General features: G+C 29.5%; 2 protein-coding genes across 4 annotated transcripts; both read right to left on the bottom strand.

Moving 5' to 3' along the window:
* Nucleotides 1-143: 143 nt before the first annotated feature.
* Nucleotides 144-7,838, bottom strand: LOC141448935 (uncharacterized). Its single transcript, XM_074117807.1, has 6 exons — nucleotides 7,680-7,838; nucleotides 7,445-7,528; nucleotides 5,661-5,850; nucleotides 4,399-4,484; nucleotides 4,164-4,305; nucleotides 144-2,817 (listed from the first exon to the last, which is right to left on the bottom strand). Exons 2-6 carry the CDS (start codon nucleotides 7,520-7,522, stop codon nucleotides 2,678-2,680), a joined length of 636 nt encoding a protein of 211 aa, XP_073973908.1. The 5' UTR covers nucleotides 7,523-7,528; nucleotides 7,680-7,838; the 3' UTR covers nucleotides 144-2,677.
* On the bottom strand, nucleotides 7,680-15,017 carry LOC141448933 (uncharacterized). 3 transcript variants are annotated; one of them, XR_012455264.1, is made up of 7 exons: nucleotides 13,810-15,017; nucleotides 13,575-13,733; nucleotides 12,392-12,509; nucleotides 11,364-11,415; nucleotides 11,187-11,278; nucleotides 8,109-9,910; nucleotides 7,680-7,909 (listed from the first exon to the last, which is right to left on the bottom strand). XR_012455264.1 is itself a non-coding variant. In XM_074117804.1 (6 exons), exons 1-6 carry the CDS (start codon nucleotides 14,749-14,751, stop codon nucleotides 9,696-9,698), a joined length of 1,578 nt encoding a protein of 525 aa, XP_073973905.1. In that variant the 5' UTR covers nucleotides 14,752-15,017; the 3' UTR covers nucleotides 7,680-9,695. The 3 variants fall into 3 exon arrangements, 1 of the variants encoding a protein (XP_073973905.1); XR_012455263.1 differs by having other exon boundaries at nucleotides 7,680-7,887; XM_074117804.1 differs by having other exon boundaries at nucleotides 7,680-9,910.
* Between the last annotated feature and the right edge of the window lie 499 nt (nucleotides 15,018-15,516).

The raw sequence follows: 15,516 nt of genomic DNA, 5'->3' as shown, positions 1-15,516 counted from the left end.
GGCGTAACTTTACTACTTCACTACTGCATCAAGGCCGGCCCCTTGAAGACCCACTGCAGATTGGAGTTGTGAAAATTACCAGTACTTATTAAAGAGAATTGTTCTTAAACAATCAGGAAGAATTTAAAATAAAAAATGCAATATCAAACAAATTGTGCTATTTTATTTTATTTATTAAGATATCACCTGTACACATTGTATATTATAGGCACCATGTGCTAGAATATTGTTTAAAACTAACTAAAAATTGAAAAATAAAAACAAAAAACTAATTTTACCGTAAATAATGTTTTAACATCACATGGAGGTACTTACTTATCCACTCATTCATTGCCTTTACCTTGAGTTAAAATTTTTAGAAGGCATTTTAAATCATTTTATTTTTATTTATATTTTTGGTTCAACAATATTTTTTTTTAAAGAAGTATTTCTTACATTACCTGTTTAAAATAATTAGAATTATCTTCATGTTACCCACTAACACTTCGTATTACTATGACTTCATTTTTCTAAAAAGAATCAAGGGTAAAAGTACGTCTCCTAATATTTTTAGAAACAATTAGTGCTAAGTAATTAATCAAAACTGAGGATAAGCAAATCAGTGCATATTGGGTGATAATTCTAAATGATTTTTTTTGTTAACAAAAATTTATATGTACAAAAATATAATTTTGTCTTCATAAAGTGCTGTTATAATATGCAATACCGGCAAAATGAGAACGGTTTTAAAAACTGTAATGAGTAAAAATCAACCAAAACAAAGATTTTTGTTTTTGTAATTTTATTCATATACAAATATATATTTTTTATATACTCAGATTATTTGTGAGGGGAAAAATAATATTAAAATTGTATATTTACAAACAAGCATTATACTTGGAGCAGAATAAAGTTGATCGTTCTTCAATCACTAATGTTTTTTATGGTAATTTTGGATTGGCTGAGCTCGCTGAGACTTTCCTAACACATCCGAATTGCATTTAGGCTGTTCTTCTTTACTAATGTTTTTATTTTTTCTAAATAATAGATTGCGATTGGGGCAAATATTTGATATACTAAAAAGTTGATCTTAGAAAATGATCTGAGTAGGTTCGAACATTAGCTTTCTGTTGGATTCTTCCACGATACCTACTTAGCTGTCAAAAGTTCTTAAACGGAAAAAGCAGTTTAAAGAGCATATTACTTTTTTGAGATTTTCTTGAAAGTCTCCAACAATTTTCTTTCAGCTTTGTATACATTGCACTAATGACAACTTAAAACATTTATTTGTGACATTTTTCCAAGAAAATTCATTTAATGGCACCTCTGGAGGTGGGTGGGCTTTCTTCTAAAGTATCTTATTAGTATAAAAAAAAAATCTATGAGAAAGTCGTATGATTGATCACCCTCCATTCTTTTTTAAAAGCAGCTGCTTCCAAATCATCTTTGATATTCAGCAAAACAAATTAACCACAATAACTTCAATAAGGCACTTCCCTCAATTTACTGTTTCATTTTACCGTTGCTTGGTCCAGGAAAATTTAAATAGGGTAGGTGACATGCAGCATCCCTGCTTCAAACGTTTTAAGAAAATGTGAAAAGTGAACGTTTAAAAGCGTATAGAACTCATCTAATAAAAAGTAGAGCTAAACGACCTAACAAGTGATTAAGTACCATTCTGATAACAATCCAATTTTAGGTTGGGTAGTATTCATAGAGAGTTAGTAACTTTTTGTTCGAGGAGTTACTGTAAAGAAGAAAAGAAATTTAAAAAAATATTATAGCATGATAGGTGAAGAGAAATCGAACAGAAATTTGTCCACTTACTTTTGAATATAAGATTAAAGTGTGTAACTTTGAAAAAGTATAAGCGAAAAAATAAAATAACAGGTACAAATTATCGAAAATTAGGAGGGTTCGCAGATCGACTTCTGATAACATGTCCTAATTTATTTTGCCTGTGGAAGGACATAGAGACGGCAGAATCCTTGGAAAAGAGGTGAAATGGAAATAATAGCAAGTGCAAAGCCAATCTATAATTACCATTTTTCTAATCATTCTGGAATTCAAATATTACAAAAGCATCTTAACTATAATTTAATGTGACAAGTTATTAAACAAAAGTATTTTAAACGGGATACTATTAATTAGAAGTTTATAAACAAACAAAAAAGAGAAACATAAAATAGGTTTGATATTAAGTATTTAATATTATATATATATTTATTAATTTTTTTCTTATATCAGTATTTTGTTTTAAATGCTAAAATCACTGAAGGAACATTCGTGCTTAGTAAATAATTGGATAATTGTATTTTTTAAATATAATAATAAAGTATTCAATATTTTACACTTCAGACTTACACGATAAATAATGGAATTTTGTACCACTAATATAAAAATAAATTTTATATTCGGAAAAATCGTTATTGACATTTTTTACTTTTTGTTTAATGAATAATAAGCGTAAGTTGACTAGCCTGACGATATTGCTTTTATGAATGGGTGGATCCATCGCATTCTTTAGGCGATTTTAATTGTCCAAACCCTATTTTATATATATACATAAATTATAAATTTACATATATTCAATTTGTGTTTCAGCAGGCACTGTTTTGCATTAATTTATGTTTTAAAAGAAATAAAAGAAAAAAACTTTATTATAACTTGCCCCAAATTGTTGCAGAAATAGCTTCAACTAAACATTGGTTGTATAAGCTACAAGTAAATAGCGATCATTAAGTGTATGATGTGTTCTCGCACTGACTGAGCATCCTTTGGATTCAGCCATTTCCATGTAATGACTGTAAACTACCATCCACAAATAAAATCCCAAAGCTGTAAACAAATCAGAATAAAATTTATTTGACTAAAACTATCTGTTTAAACGATTTCTAATTTAGAATTTTCAATCTGTTAAACGATATGAATGTAAACAATATGTTTCAAATTCATAAATTCCTGAAAAATTTGCTGAAGGTTAGAGGTTTTGCTTGGAATGAATGATTAGCTTATTGTATTAATGCCCTCTAAATGAATTAAAATTTATTTACCTCCAAATTACTCTCTGAACATTGTCTCTTTTGTACAAAATTAAGTAAAAATAGATTAATAATTTTTTTTTTTCATGATAATTAGCAAAACTGGTATAGTTCAAAAATTCAAATTTCCCAGGAAGAAGATATATTTTGTTTAAAACTTTGTATTAGGACCATTGCTGCTCTATCTTTTAACTTTCGTAGAAAAAAGTATTCCAATCGTCAGGTTATGAAGTTAAACCAAAAATCGTTTTGAAAACCCCTAAATATGAAAAAGTAGTTTTTACAATTGCAAGGTTTGCATAACTCAGTAATGGAAAAAAGAGTTCAAATCTAATACTGGGTGACATCAGACGATATTATAAAACGGTTTCCACAAAAATGCCATTGAAAGTGCCACTTTATAATTTTTTTTGACGGTTTTCTAAAAAAAGGCTTTAACGATTATCTTGAAATTTGCCATACTCGATGCAAAAATGTAGACATTATTTTTATTTGAAACGTTTCCTAGCCTGAAAATTTAGACACTTCTCGGGTTATTTAGCCTTATTTCTAAAGTGCAAATATGTAGAAACCTATTCCTTATGCAGTTTTAACAAGAACTAAATGAGATGCTGAAATTAAATGAGTTTAAAGAAAAAGGCGTGGCTGCAAGTGCAAATTTCCCAAAATATTCTTCCCGTATTCTCGAATGCTATCTCAATTGATTTCTTTAAAGTTACCTAATGATCATGCAAAAGCTCAACTTTTTGAATTTTTCCACAAGAAAACCTATTTTAGGGCTATTCTGGGTGGAAATAATAATTCAAATTTATTGGAGCAACAAGGTTTTATCAATAAAAATAACACTGATCTTATAGATCGCGAAGCATCTATAATAATTCAAACTTTAATAAAGTTTTATAAAGACTAATTTCATAGACAGAGTCACGAAGTGTTTAAATTTAAGTTTTTTACAATTATGTTTACTATTGGGTTGTCCGGAAAATAATGCAGGATTTTATGTTTTATTTAAAATACCTCTCCAAATAGTAAACTGTTAAACCAAAAGTTGAATTACGATGCTTTCTAATTGGGCCGACGATACATCAATAAAGAAAGTTAATAAATTTAAAATACCTAAAATAAAATTTATACTGAACTTACAGATGATAATCGAGGATGAAATAAAGATGGCAAGCGCTCCATATCCTCTTACCAGGTACATGGAGACTAACATAGCAGTACAACAAAGAACTAGACCAACCAGGGCGACACACATCCATGGCACCAATAGTTGTCGCACTCTCTATCAAAAGGGTCGGTAACAAAGTTTAAATATAATTTTTATGACTTTACTACCAATACATATACATGTTATTATATTAGAAATATAGAGTACCATTATTGCGCCATACAGCAGTAAAACACATAGAACCAGATGTACAGTTGCTAAAGCCACTCCAAGGTACAGCCATACGATCACCACTGCAACACATTCCCTTACTTACGCATTTTCTTTTTTTAAGTACAACTAATAATTTCTGAAGTATAGATTCAGGAATTTTCTGATAATTTATTTGTTATTTTTAAATTCAGTTTAAATGAACTGTTCACTTAAGTTCTGGAATCAGCATTAACAAGCTCTGCAAGGGAAGGGATTATGTGAGCGGTTAGTGAATACTGGGTTACAGATCCCCTAGATCCTGGGTTCGGTCCAGCTGTTACCCCTTGGAATGGGTAATGATAAACTTTATTTATAGTCCGGTAATGAAAATGAAATAATTTTATTTCTTTTAATGCACTTGATATTTCCATCAAACGATAATAAAATATTTTTAAAAGTTTATTTAAAATAGAACACGTAAATTTATTTTGTACTTAAAACATTTTTTTTTTTTAATTAGAAATGATTAATTGACAAAATATTTTAATTTATATACATATATTAACAAATTATTCCTAGTTGAATGAGTCAATTTTTAAAATATAATCATTGGACTTTTTCCAAATATAATCCATTAAACGTGAATTGGAAAAACAGTGTAGTGATTTTTGTTTTTCTATTATTCTGCTGGAAAAATTCCAGTTATTCCATTGTTGGAAGTTTTCCAAAAGTTACGAGTAAAACTTCTATTTGTTTACCTTCCAACAAAAAATCAATTAAAAAAATTAAGAAAACATCTTGAATCATTCGAAGTGAAGTTCCACAGCCTTGAAAATAAAATGTTTTGCAGAACGCCAAGACAGTTTTATTCAGATTAATTTTTCTCATCTCATTAGGGCCAATTTGTGAAAATTTTCAATTCAAAGTTTTCAACGTTTGAAAACGTACGAAAAAGTGGTGTGTTTATGTAATATCGTAATCGGATCGTGAAATTTCGCATCACTTGTATAGAACCAATTTAGATGTGAACATTATGTGACAAATTATGTGAACATTATGTGACAGGCCAAACAAAAAAAAATATTGGAAAAAAATTTGTTAAACATTTCCATTTTAAAAAGCCGACTAAGGATTCAATTGGAGTGACAAATGATTAGGAACATAAGTATTATTTTAGAATCGAGATGATTTATTTTTGGATTTAAGATTATTCATTCAAAACTTGGTAATGCCTGTTCTTAAGATTTTAACTCACAAATGCTTAGAATTTTACTCACAAACTGCAAGATTGTGAGCCTTATGGAGTATAATGTCATTGTGCGATTCTTGTACATCGATACCATCGGCTGAAAGGACTATGCCTTCACGTTCCGCTGAATCCTCAATGTCTGCTTCCAACATAGTTGCCATCTCATGAGCATGAGCACTTCCAAGCAAAAGAAGAAATAAACAAAATCCGGAGAGGAGCTGTAATCAATGTTTCATTTTATTTTTTTTCTAAAATCATATTAACATTCAATGAACATTTATAACACAATTTGTTTCAGTTAAATTAAAACAAAACTTTTTTTTACGAATAACATTTTCTATTCTTTTTAAATGGGAAAATTAAAAATTCATAAAAAATTCCTAAGCATATCACAGTCTAAAATGAAGATGGTAAGATGATAAGACTGTGTTTTTGCGGACAACTCTCAGACTCCAGTTTGGATCCTTTGTTAGACATAGTAATTTAAGAAGACAGGGCTTGTACCACACCTTTTTTTTTTTAGGAATTTGTGAGTTAAAAGGAAACATCTTAACATCTCATGAAGGATAGTTTGGGCTTGGAGACGATAAATGTTCAACATCTTAGTTCGCGATACAACAATCTTGATTATTAGGACTAAAATATAAGATTCCCAAAATAGGCATTATTTTTAAAAGCACTCATTTAAAAAACACTTTCTTCTTTAAAAAAAATACTTTTTTTAATGCCTGAACTTGTAAAAAAAAAGAAGAAGCAATTTTTGGTTCAAAAATTTGAATCGCCAGGCCTTAAATTTCAATACGAAGGAATAACAGCTAAGATCAGAAAGAGTATTTTTTTTTTTTCAATTTGAACCCATTTCTCTACGCGAGTGGTGCCTTTATAAGAGGCTTCTTTCAAGGAGAGGACATAGTTCTTTGAAACGTACCGACTGTAATATAAAGATCTGTGACTGAAAAAGAATAAAAGAAAAGTTAATTTAATTTGGCCTTTGACCTTATTTTTTCACCAAAACAAGGATTTACCAAATAAAAAAACAGCATGAATTTTCGGTTATGCAGTTTCTATCAGGATTCAATTAGTTCATTGAGTATACCGAAATTAAAAACAATTGCAGCTCAGACACCCTGAAGAAAATCAGATAATCGTATGCACAACTTTACTGAATTTATTTTTTATTGTTTTTCTTAATTTTCACAAAAACTATTCCAACGATATTTACAAACTTCTGCGCCACTTAACACATGCAGATCTATAACTTTTATCTGAAACATTTTTTGAGGAAAAGTAGTTCTTATGGCAGTTCTTGGAGGCAGTAAGGGAGAGGAGCACTAAGCTTCCTGCGCTATCAACTGAGCAACGAGCGGCCTCAAATATCGTGTAATATTAATAGAAATTAAATATTAAGTAAAATTCCCGAAATAGGAAAAAAAAATTAAGCGAAGAACCATTCTGTGGTTTTTAGCGAATTTGTTTTGTACAAAATAAAAGAAAATTTTAGTACATCAATTGCGGTAAGAAAAAAATCATGAAGATGTTTCAAAACAGTGATCTAATTTTTGTTTTTCGGGGGAAATCTGTTAAATACTATTATATTTAAAATTACACGAGTTTGATTATTTTGTTGACCTTTCGGAATTATATATATTCAGTTCAGTCAATAAAATGATGCCAATGAACAAATAATTATAAACATTAGCAGACACAATATTAAGTTTTTCTTTCAGAGAGACAAATTTTCTTTGAATGCTCATTCATAATCAACTAGAAAAATAAACATGTATTACAGTATAAAAAAAATATTAAACTCACCAGAACTGTAATACCAATTAACATGGTACCCTGTCTCAAATTGAAGAGGTAAAAACATCTCCTCAAAGGTACTGTCATTTTTTACTGTAAAAAAGAGTTATTATAATTAATTTTATAAGTAAATTTAAATTAAAAAAAAAAATAAACAAATTATTTTTTCAATTGTTGGACAATAATGGAAATATCAAATGCTTAAAACCAAGGGTAGTTTTAATTTATATAGCGACAAACTTACCTGAAAAAAATTATCCAAACGGCAATAGCAAAATGTCATTAATTTAATTTAAGTATGAAAACACCAATGTATCAAAATTAATGTTACATCCTGATCCATCTTCACAGTAGTTCACATAGAAGAATGGTATCTCTCCTGTAACAATCATCCCTTCTTTGTCCATATGATGGATCAATCAATATTGTGTGCTAGCCAACTACTAGCCTTACTAAAAACATTACATTGAGCACCTTACAACAAAATTGATATATTAAAGAAAACATTTTTAAGAATGAATACAGTTTGCTTGATTTTGTTAAGAATTAAATATAGAGATTAAATATTACTCTTTTATTCTTACTTTAATCAATAATTTCTAATTTTATTTAATAATTAAACTTAAATTTGGGTAAATGAATAATAAATATTTCTTTAAAATATTCATCTCACCTTTTTTCGCGTAGGGTGCAGTCAGTTATTGGTATTCATAATTTTACTTTTTTTCTTCTTTAAATGATTAATGAGATGTCTATTTTTGCAGACATGCATTATACATACTGAAGGAGTTGCCGCAAATGACAAGCTTCACACATGAAAAAGAACTATTGACTCAGCCTGAGCACTAATTTTACAAAGCTGATGAGACTCAACCAGAATCAAAAATATGAAAAAAAATTATTTTCCATAAAAATTAAAAACCGTTTAAACTCAATTTTAAATCATTTATTTATTTGTTTGTTTTACAGAGACACCATGCAGTTTCAATCGTGTTAAATGGAAAACTAAAATTAATGTGTCAAAAATAAATATTGCCCTTTTCTCATCATTATACTTATTTATTTACTTTTATTTTGACTTAATTAATTAATTTTTTTTTTTGCAAAAAACTACACAAGCCTTTGTGTAAGCCACAAATCCCTCCCTAAAACAGAAGAACTTAAAAAAATTAACTTACATACAACTTTAAAATTTCTTGTAAAATGTGTTTATTACAATTATATTATGAACTATTTCACAGGTTATTGGTATTCGCTCTTGCAACCACTTTGGAAAATATCTTATATAAAGCAAGTTGCCTTTCGCTAATTTTTAGTTGAAAGAACTATCTTATAATAAGGCACACGAGACTATATATAGATATGTAGAATCACTTCATATAAAACACTTTTTAGACAGGATTTATTGCGAGTAAAATAAAAAAAAACTAGTGTTCATTATTTTTGGTGAAAAAAAAACTAGGATTATAAGTGCTTTGAGTTTCAGCTGTAGCCAAAAAACAACTTTTCCTCATAATTTAAGCTTTATTTTTGGCTTAAAGGCCTTGTGTCTAACCACTTAAAAAAAATTTATTTTGAATAAGTATAACTTCATTCTAAAAAGCAACCACAACCAGTTTTTATTATTATTATTTCTCATCTTAGAATTAATTATGTTTATATGAAGTTATTCTAAATGAAAAGCGAAAATTGGTTTGAACTATTTAATAAACCAAATATTTTAAATTCATTAGGAAAAAAACTGCATAAAAATAAAATAAATAAAAAATATCACTGAAAAATCAACATACATTGATTCTTATTAATTATAAAGTAAAAGACGTACGTACCTATTTTGTAACTAAGTATCACAAAGGAATAAGGTTGTCTTCGAATTTCTTTTTTCTTACATTTAAAAATTTGGGCATATAGCAATAATTATTTTAGCATTAAATATCAAATGAACAAAGCGACTAAGTATAGAAAACTGTAAAACCATGATCAGAAAGGAAATTTCTTCTGCTAAATGAAATCAATTCCTTATACATCAAAAAAGATATATTTTTTTCTAATACAAATAAAAAAGAACAACAGTTAGTGGCGAAACTTTCAATAATTATATTTAAATCATTTTGTCACCTTACCTACTCCATAGAATCTATGACAGATTCTTCGAGATAGGAGTAGCTATTTCACTTTACTATTATTATAAAATCTTAGTTTAACTTAACTTAAATAATTTTGAATAGCGTGTTCGAATTAAAAAAAAAAAAAAATGTCTTTACGCATCCTCAAACTGACCATCCTCAATTAACGACATATTTTCCACTTGTACCAGTAAACGTCTTTGTTCCCAACACTCTGAATTTGACCTTTCTGTGTATGGTTGAAAAAGATGTGGACTATTTTTAATTTTTTCTGGACAAAATTTCAAGCAATTTTTACGGAAATCTCTATTGCAATTATCAAGGGAAACTACCTGACGATAAAAATATTCTGAAAAAAAAACAACAAATGATAAAAAATATGTATTCATTACATTTTAGACGGTTTGTAACAATTATGGGATAATTTTATAAATATTCATACTTCGTCTTATCAGATTCCCAACAAATCCCTGCACAATATTCTAGTCACTACTTATAAATGAAAAAATGAAACCGGTATTAACGGTTACAACCATGGTTTAAAGGTTATAACCATAATTTTCTGGTTTTACATGTTAATTTTAATGAGATAGCCTCCAAACCCAGTTAGAGAATCTTCTATGGCTCCCTTAAGAGTCTGTGTTTATTCAGAGAATGTAGGCTGCAATGTGTTCTGCAAAATGAATGATGAAGAGTTCGTTTGTTTTGGGTTTGCTACCCCAGGTTAACGACATATACACGTAACAACTATCTCAAGCACTGTGTGTGTCAGAGAAGTTTGTTTAGTTAGGCTAAGATTCCCGCAGGAGCGCCAAGATATCAGGAAAATGGTTTCTCTGAAGAAAAATTGCGAGATATTGTATTTAAAAAAAATAAGAATATTTTGCTGTAGGTGTTCACTTAAATATTGGAGATTGTGAAGTTATAAGAGAGTGGGACGCCAGAAGAGTATGGGTAGTCCACTTTCCCATTTGATAATTACTATAAACAGGATGTATTAACTGAAAATAAGGAACGCTTTTTTTTATGTTATCCTATCTGAAATGATTTTTTTTATTTCTAGAGATATCTGAACTTGAAGTAACGCTGATTCACATTTTAAATGTAACATTACGCAAATTGTACATATAACATTTAAAAAAGAGAAAACTAAACTTTATTTTAATAAAATAGATACTAAAGAATTGATTAGCTGAGTGATTAGCGAATACTGGATATCAACACGGAGATGACAGTCTAGCTTGTGGCTCTTAAATTTTATCTTGCTAGGAGCTTTTTACAGCATACTGCCCGGTGAAGGAAAGTGTTGTCTGTAACGAGAGAACACTGTCCGAAAGCCGGCAGTGCCCTAAAAAAGCTCCGGCCGCTAATAACCTTAGATGATGACGCGCCTTAAATAATAATAATAATAATAATAATAATAATAATAATAATAATAATAATTCACTGTCCGGTGATGGACAGTGTTGTCTGTAACGAGAGAACACTGTCCGGAGGCCGGCAGTGCACTGGAAAAAGCTCCGGGCGCTAATGACCTTAGCTGTTGATGCGCCAAAAAAAAAAAAAAAAAAAAAAAAAAAAAAAAAAAAAAAAAAAAAAAAAAATAATAATAATGAAATTGATACCTTCCGAAGGATCGAATAAATCATCTGAACTTTCTGATTCCCAATTCTCTTCCTCTGGCTTCGAAATTATGTTAGATTGATATTTGGAATTTCTTAAAAAAAAAAAAAAAAAAATATTGATTAATTCTTTTTTTTGTTTAATGGAAACGTCAATGTAGATTTTTAAAACGTACTTACTCTGCCATTAGCGATGCAATGCTTATATCTGGACTTGTGCTCTGAAACGAACCTGAAAAAAGATTAGTAACTTGTACCATATTTACAATGATAGTCCAAACACTCATAAAGGTTTTATTGAGTTTGATCATTCAGTTTGCGAAAATTCCTCTCTCGTATCAGTTTGATTACAATGAGTGCTACCACTATACTATGTATACCGATACCAAAGAATGTTGTAATATATGTATACATTATATGCATATATATTACTAAAAAAATGAAAAAAACACTAGGCACTTCTAGGTAATAACTGTAACATTGAATAATATGTAGAATTTGCTTTAAACTATAAGCGAGAGATGAAGTAAAAGTGCGAAAAAAAACAACGACAGAAGTTAGTCCAAAAAAAAGAAAAAAATATTTTATTTCCTGAGAAGAATATCAGCTTTATTAACGGGAAGAAAAGTATTTTAGGACGCGAAACGTTATGTAGGTGAAAATTTTGAATAAACATAAAACCCATTAATTAAAAAAAAACGAATAGAAACGACGATAAGGCATCGGCTGGAGACGGTGACTACAAAAAAGTGACAAAGAAAAGCCATTAATTAAAACAAAGATAAAAGCACCAGAAAAGTGTGCAATGCCACCCACCATAAAGATGAAAAGGTGTGCATAGTCAGACGAAGATAGGAAAAATCTGGGCACAAAAAATTATAAATTCTGGTTTTCAAGGGCAACATTTAGAGGAGAGTTTTCGACATATCAATTCAGAAGCAATAAAATATAAACATTAATGAATTTAAACAAAAATTATATACATGTAATTTATCAATACGTACATGAAATAATAATAATAATAAAATCTATTAGGAGGTCAAGAACTCAATCAGATAACACACTCAATTTTAGTTTTGATGGAAGAATTGGAAAATTAGTTTACATATGTTTTTTTTGGCCGCGTACTTTTCCTCTCCTAATTTCTAACTTATTTGGTATATTTTAACAACTTCATTTTTGACTGAATAACTGAAAAAATAACTCACTGTTAGTTTCTGTAGCACAAAGTTCTACTATTTCCTTAATAAAATTATGACGGTCAAGAAAATTGAATTTTTCTCTTAGATTTTTGATTAAATCTTCATAAGTTGTTCCATTTTCTCCCTGAAACGAATTGAACATTTAACTTACAGCTAAAGAAATTTCAATTATAAGGAGACAAATCTAATTGGGTTAAAAATTTTTAACGAAAAACTGAAAAATTCAAAGGGAATTAGTCCACAAATGGCCCAATTGAAACGACGGCAAAAAATTTGATAGCAATCACTTTTATAGTGTTACAGATATTTTCATAAAGAGGATTAAATTAACCGCATCTTTTCAAGGTTTTGGAGTTCCTGTGGGTATACGAACCTATCAATTAACCCATCCAACATTTACAGAACACTAGAGCCTGCAGATATAGCCAAATAAGTAGATTTAGAAAACCATAACCAAAGGTAAACATTAACATTTCAAAGTGCGTCTGAAACGCATTGATGTTACAAATTGTACATTAACAAAGATGCCTTATTCCATGAACGAACACTTACACTTGAGAAAGTAACGATATATATTATACCACCAGTGATTGGTTCTCAGGCACTTCCTATTAAATCTGCAAAATGTGTGAATGAATAGCTGGACACTTACTGGTTATAAAATATAGCCCAAAACAGGCATTTCCCTTGGACCTTTTTTTTAGAACGACTCCCTATAATATGAACTGTAAAAGAAACTGATTAATATAGAAAATTATTTGTTATCACTATCCGTACAGATATGTTTTTAAGATAGAAACTACGGTATTGAATTTCACGTAGTGACACCAACCAGCAAATAAATTTTGAAAGACTCTTACATTCTGATCAAAAGTAGAAAATAAATTACAGAATATTTAAATTTCATAAAAGCATTTATGAAGCAGCACAAACTCGTTTAAAGGTGAAAGACTGAATTACACCCACTGGTTTCTAAAGCAATTACTCCTAAACTGGAGAAGTCAGAACAGAAAAAAAAATTCGAATCCTCAATTTTTAACTGCTGCAGTATTATGTCGTAAAAACAAAGCCAGAACTTCTAAAATTTTTATTACATACAAATAATTTTCTGTATGGAGAAAGCCAGTTGGAAAGGTATAATATAAATAATATGTATGATACAAAAAAAAAAAAGTAAGAAATTACTTACCGCTGGTTTTGAAGGAGGTTCAAAATAATTCATCCATATATCAAAGGCCTTTAATCTAGTAAATGAACCTATTTCAGGCATTGCTTGAAAAGAATTATTGTAAAGATCTAGAACTTCCAAATTATTTAGTAAATGAAAGCTAGATGGTAAAGATGAAATCTAAAAACATAAATATATCTCCACTCCGTAAAAAAACCAATCGGTGATGAAAATTTATTATCCCATAAATACTTACATCATTTTCTGCAAGCATAAGATGCGTAAGATGAGGTAGCTTCCCAATATAATCAGGCAAAGTTATTAACATTGTTCGAGACAGATTTAAAAATTGAAGGCTGGAAGCTAAAATTCCATTTGCTGGCAATATCTGAAGATAATTTTCTGAAACATCAAGCACTTTCAACTGCCTCAGTGAAGAAATATCGGGTAACGAAGCCAAACAAACACCTTTTAAATAAAGTTCTTCAAGAGTCCTTGGTATGTAATCTTTCCCGAAATCGAAGATTGTATTCGTTGCCTTAATAATGTTTTTAATGTTACCTAAGTCTAAAGATGTAAGTAAAGGGAAATACAACAACAGACCAAGGGAGACTACAGTGAAGTCTGTATTTATCAACTTAAGACTTTTTATATAACCTTTTATCCTATTTTTAGGTAACTGTTTAAATTCTCGGGCTTCCCTAAAGCACGGATTAAAAGATAAATCAAGGATATCTAGCATGAACACATAATCTGAAAAGACCCAATAAGGTACTACACTTATCTGATTATGAGCAAGTATTAATTCCTTTAGTAAAGGAAGGCACGCGGGTGGTTCATTAAAATGTGAAAGACAATTATTTGATAAATTTATGTGTTTTAAAGCTCGTAAACCTGATCTTAAACATTCTGGCATTGTTCTAAATTTATTGTTGGCAAGATTGATTATTCTCAGCCCTTTGGCATTCAAAAGTTTTGATGGTAAACAGCAGAGCTTATTTCCAGAGAAATTAATTTCATATAAATTTTGAAGTTCAGGAAGTTGTTTTGGTAACTCCGTTAATTCTAGATCAATTAGTTTTAATACCGTAATCAACTCTCCACATATATTATATCTAAAACTGTTGTACATTTTGACTCCATTACAATCATGCTTTGGAGCAGTTTCTTCTTCAATATTATGTTTCTCTGCATTCATGTCTGTGATTCTGTAGTTATGAAATAAAACTGCAATTACAATCTACTAGCACTAAACTTACTTGCCTAAAATTAGATGAAACTACACAGAGTTAGACTTGAAAAATAAAAACTAATATCCAAATAGATAAACAAATTCATGACACAACTTTTACAATATAAAAAACACACTACTTCTTTCTCTCATTTTTGGCAGTGACACCCCCTACACCTACACTACTGCAACTAACCTGCACTCTTGTACCCTTCTTTTACATTACACATGGTTTAAACTCAACATTTGTTGATCTGATCAGCTGTTCAACGGTTGGAGTTGGAACTTGAACGTGGAATTGTAGGGAGGAGTTCAGTTGGATACAAGTTACAAGATTACAGATATGAGTTGTATTGGTTTTTACTTTAGCAGTTCAGTTAGACCATTTATTCCACTTTCTTCTGTAAGCTGTTGAAAGTATTTTAGTTCAAGTCCATATATTTATCATGCATTTAGAGATTTATGATATATTCTGTTAACTGACACATCTTAAATGATTATTTTTTTATCATTTAAGGCAAGTCAGCGTCTAAGATTAGTATCGTCCGATGTTCTTTTTCCAGTGCGCTGTCGGCCTCCGAACAATGTGAATTAAGAACAACTGTGAGCTTTTAGAAGCTGCTAGGAAGAGAAAATCGAAGAGTCAGCAACTGGATTCGAACCCGGGATCTCCGCACGGAAATCCAGTTGAATAATTTAATTTTAATTTTTAGTTAAATGTTTATTTTATCA

This window comes from Rhodnius prolixus, unplaced genomic scaffold (genome assembly GCF_049639745.1).
Source record: "Rhodnius prolixus isolate KJV_2025 unplaced genomic scaffold, Rpr scaffold_2, whole genome shotgun sequence".
NCBI lineage: Eukaryota > Metazoa > Arthropoda > Insecta > Hemiptera > Reduviidae > Rhodnius > Rhodnius prolixus.
Note: the sequence above shows the minus strand (reverse complement) of the source record. Positions and strands in the feature narration are given on the sequence as shown.

Coding starts and splice junctions, on each gene's coding strand:
- LOC141448935 (XM_074117807.1), bottom strand. CDS start 7,522: ATGACAGTACCTTTGAGGAGATGTTTTTACCTCTTCAATTTGAGACAG. Junction 5,851..7,444: donor TAATTGGTATTACAGTTCTG/GTGAGTTTAATA, acceptor CATTGATTACAG/CTCCTCTCCGGATTTTGTTT. Junction 4,485..5,660: donor GGCTCACAATCTTGCAGTTT/GTGAGTAAAATT, acceptor AATGTGTTGCAG/TGGTGATCGTATGGCTGTAC.
- LOC141448933 (XM_074117804.1), bottom strand. CDS start 14,751: ATGAATGCAGAGAAACATAATATTGAAGAAGAAACTGCTCCAAAGCAT. Junction 13,734..13,809: donor TTATGCTTGCAGAAAATGAT/GTAAGTATTTAT, acceptor TTATGTTTTTAG/ATTTCATCTTTACCATCTAG. Junction 11,416..12,391: donor TTGTGCTACAGAAACTAACA/GTGAGTTATTTT, acceptor ATCTTTTTTCAG/GTTCGTTTCAGAGCACAAGT.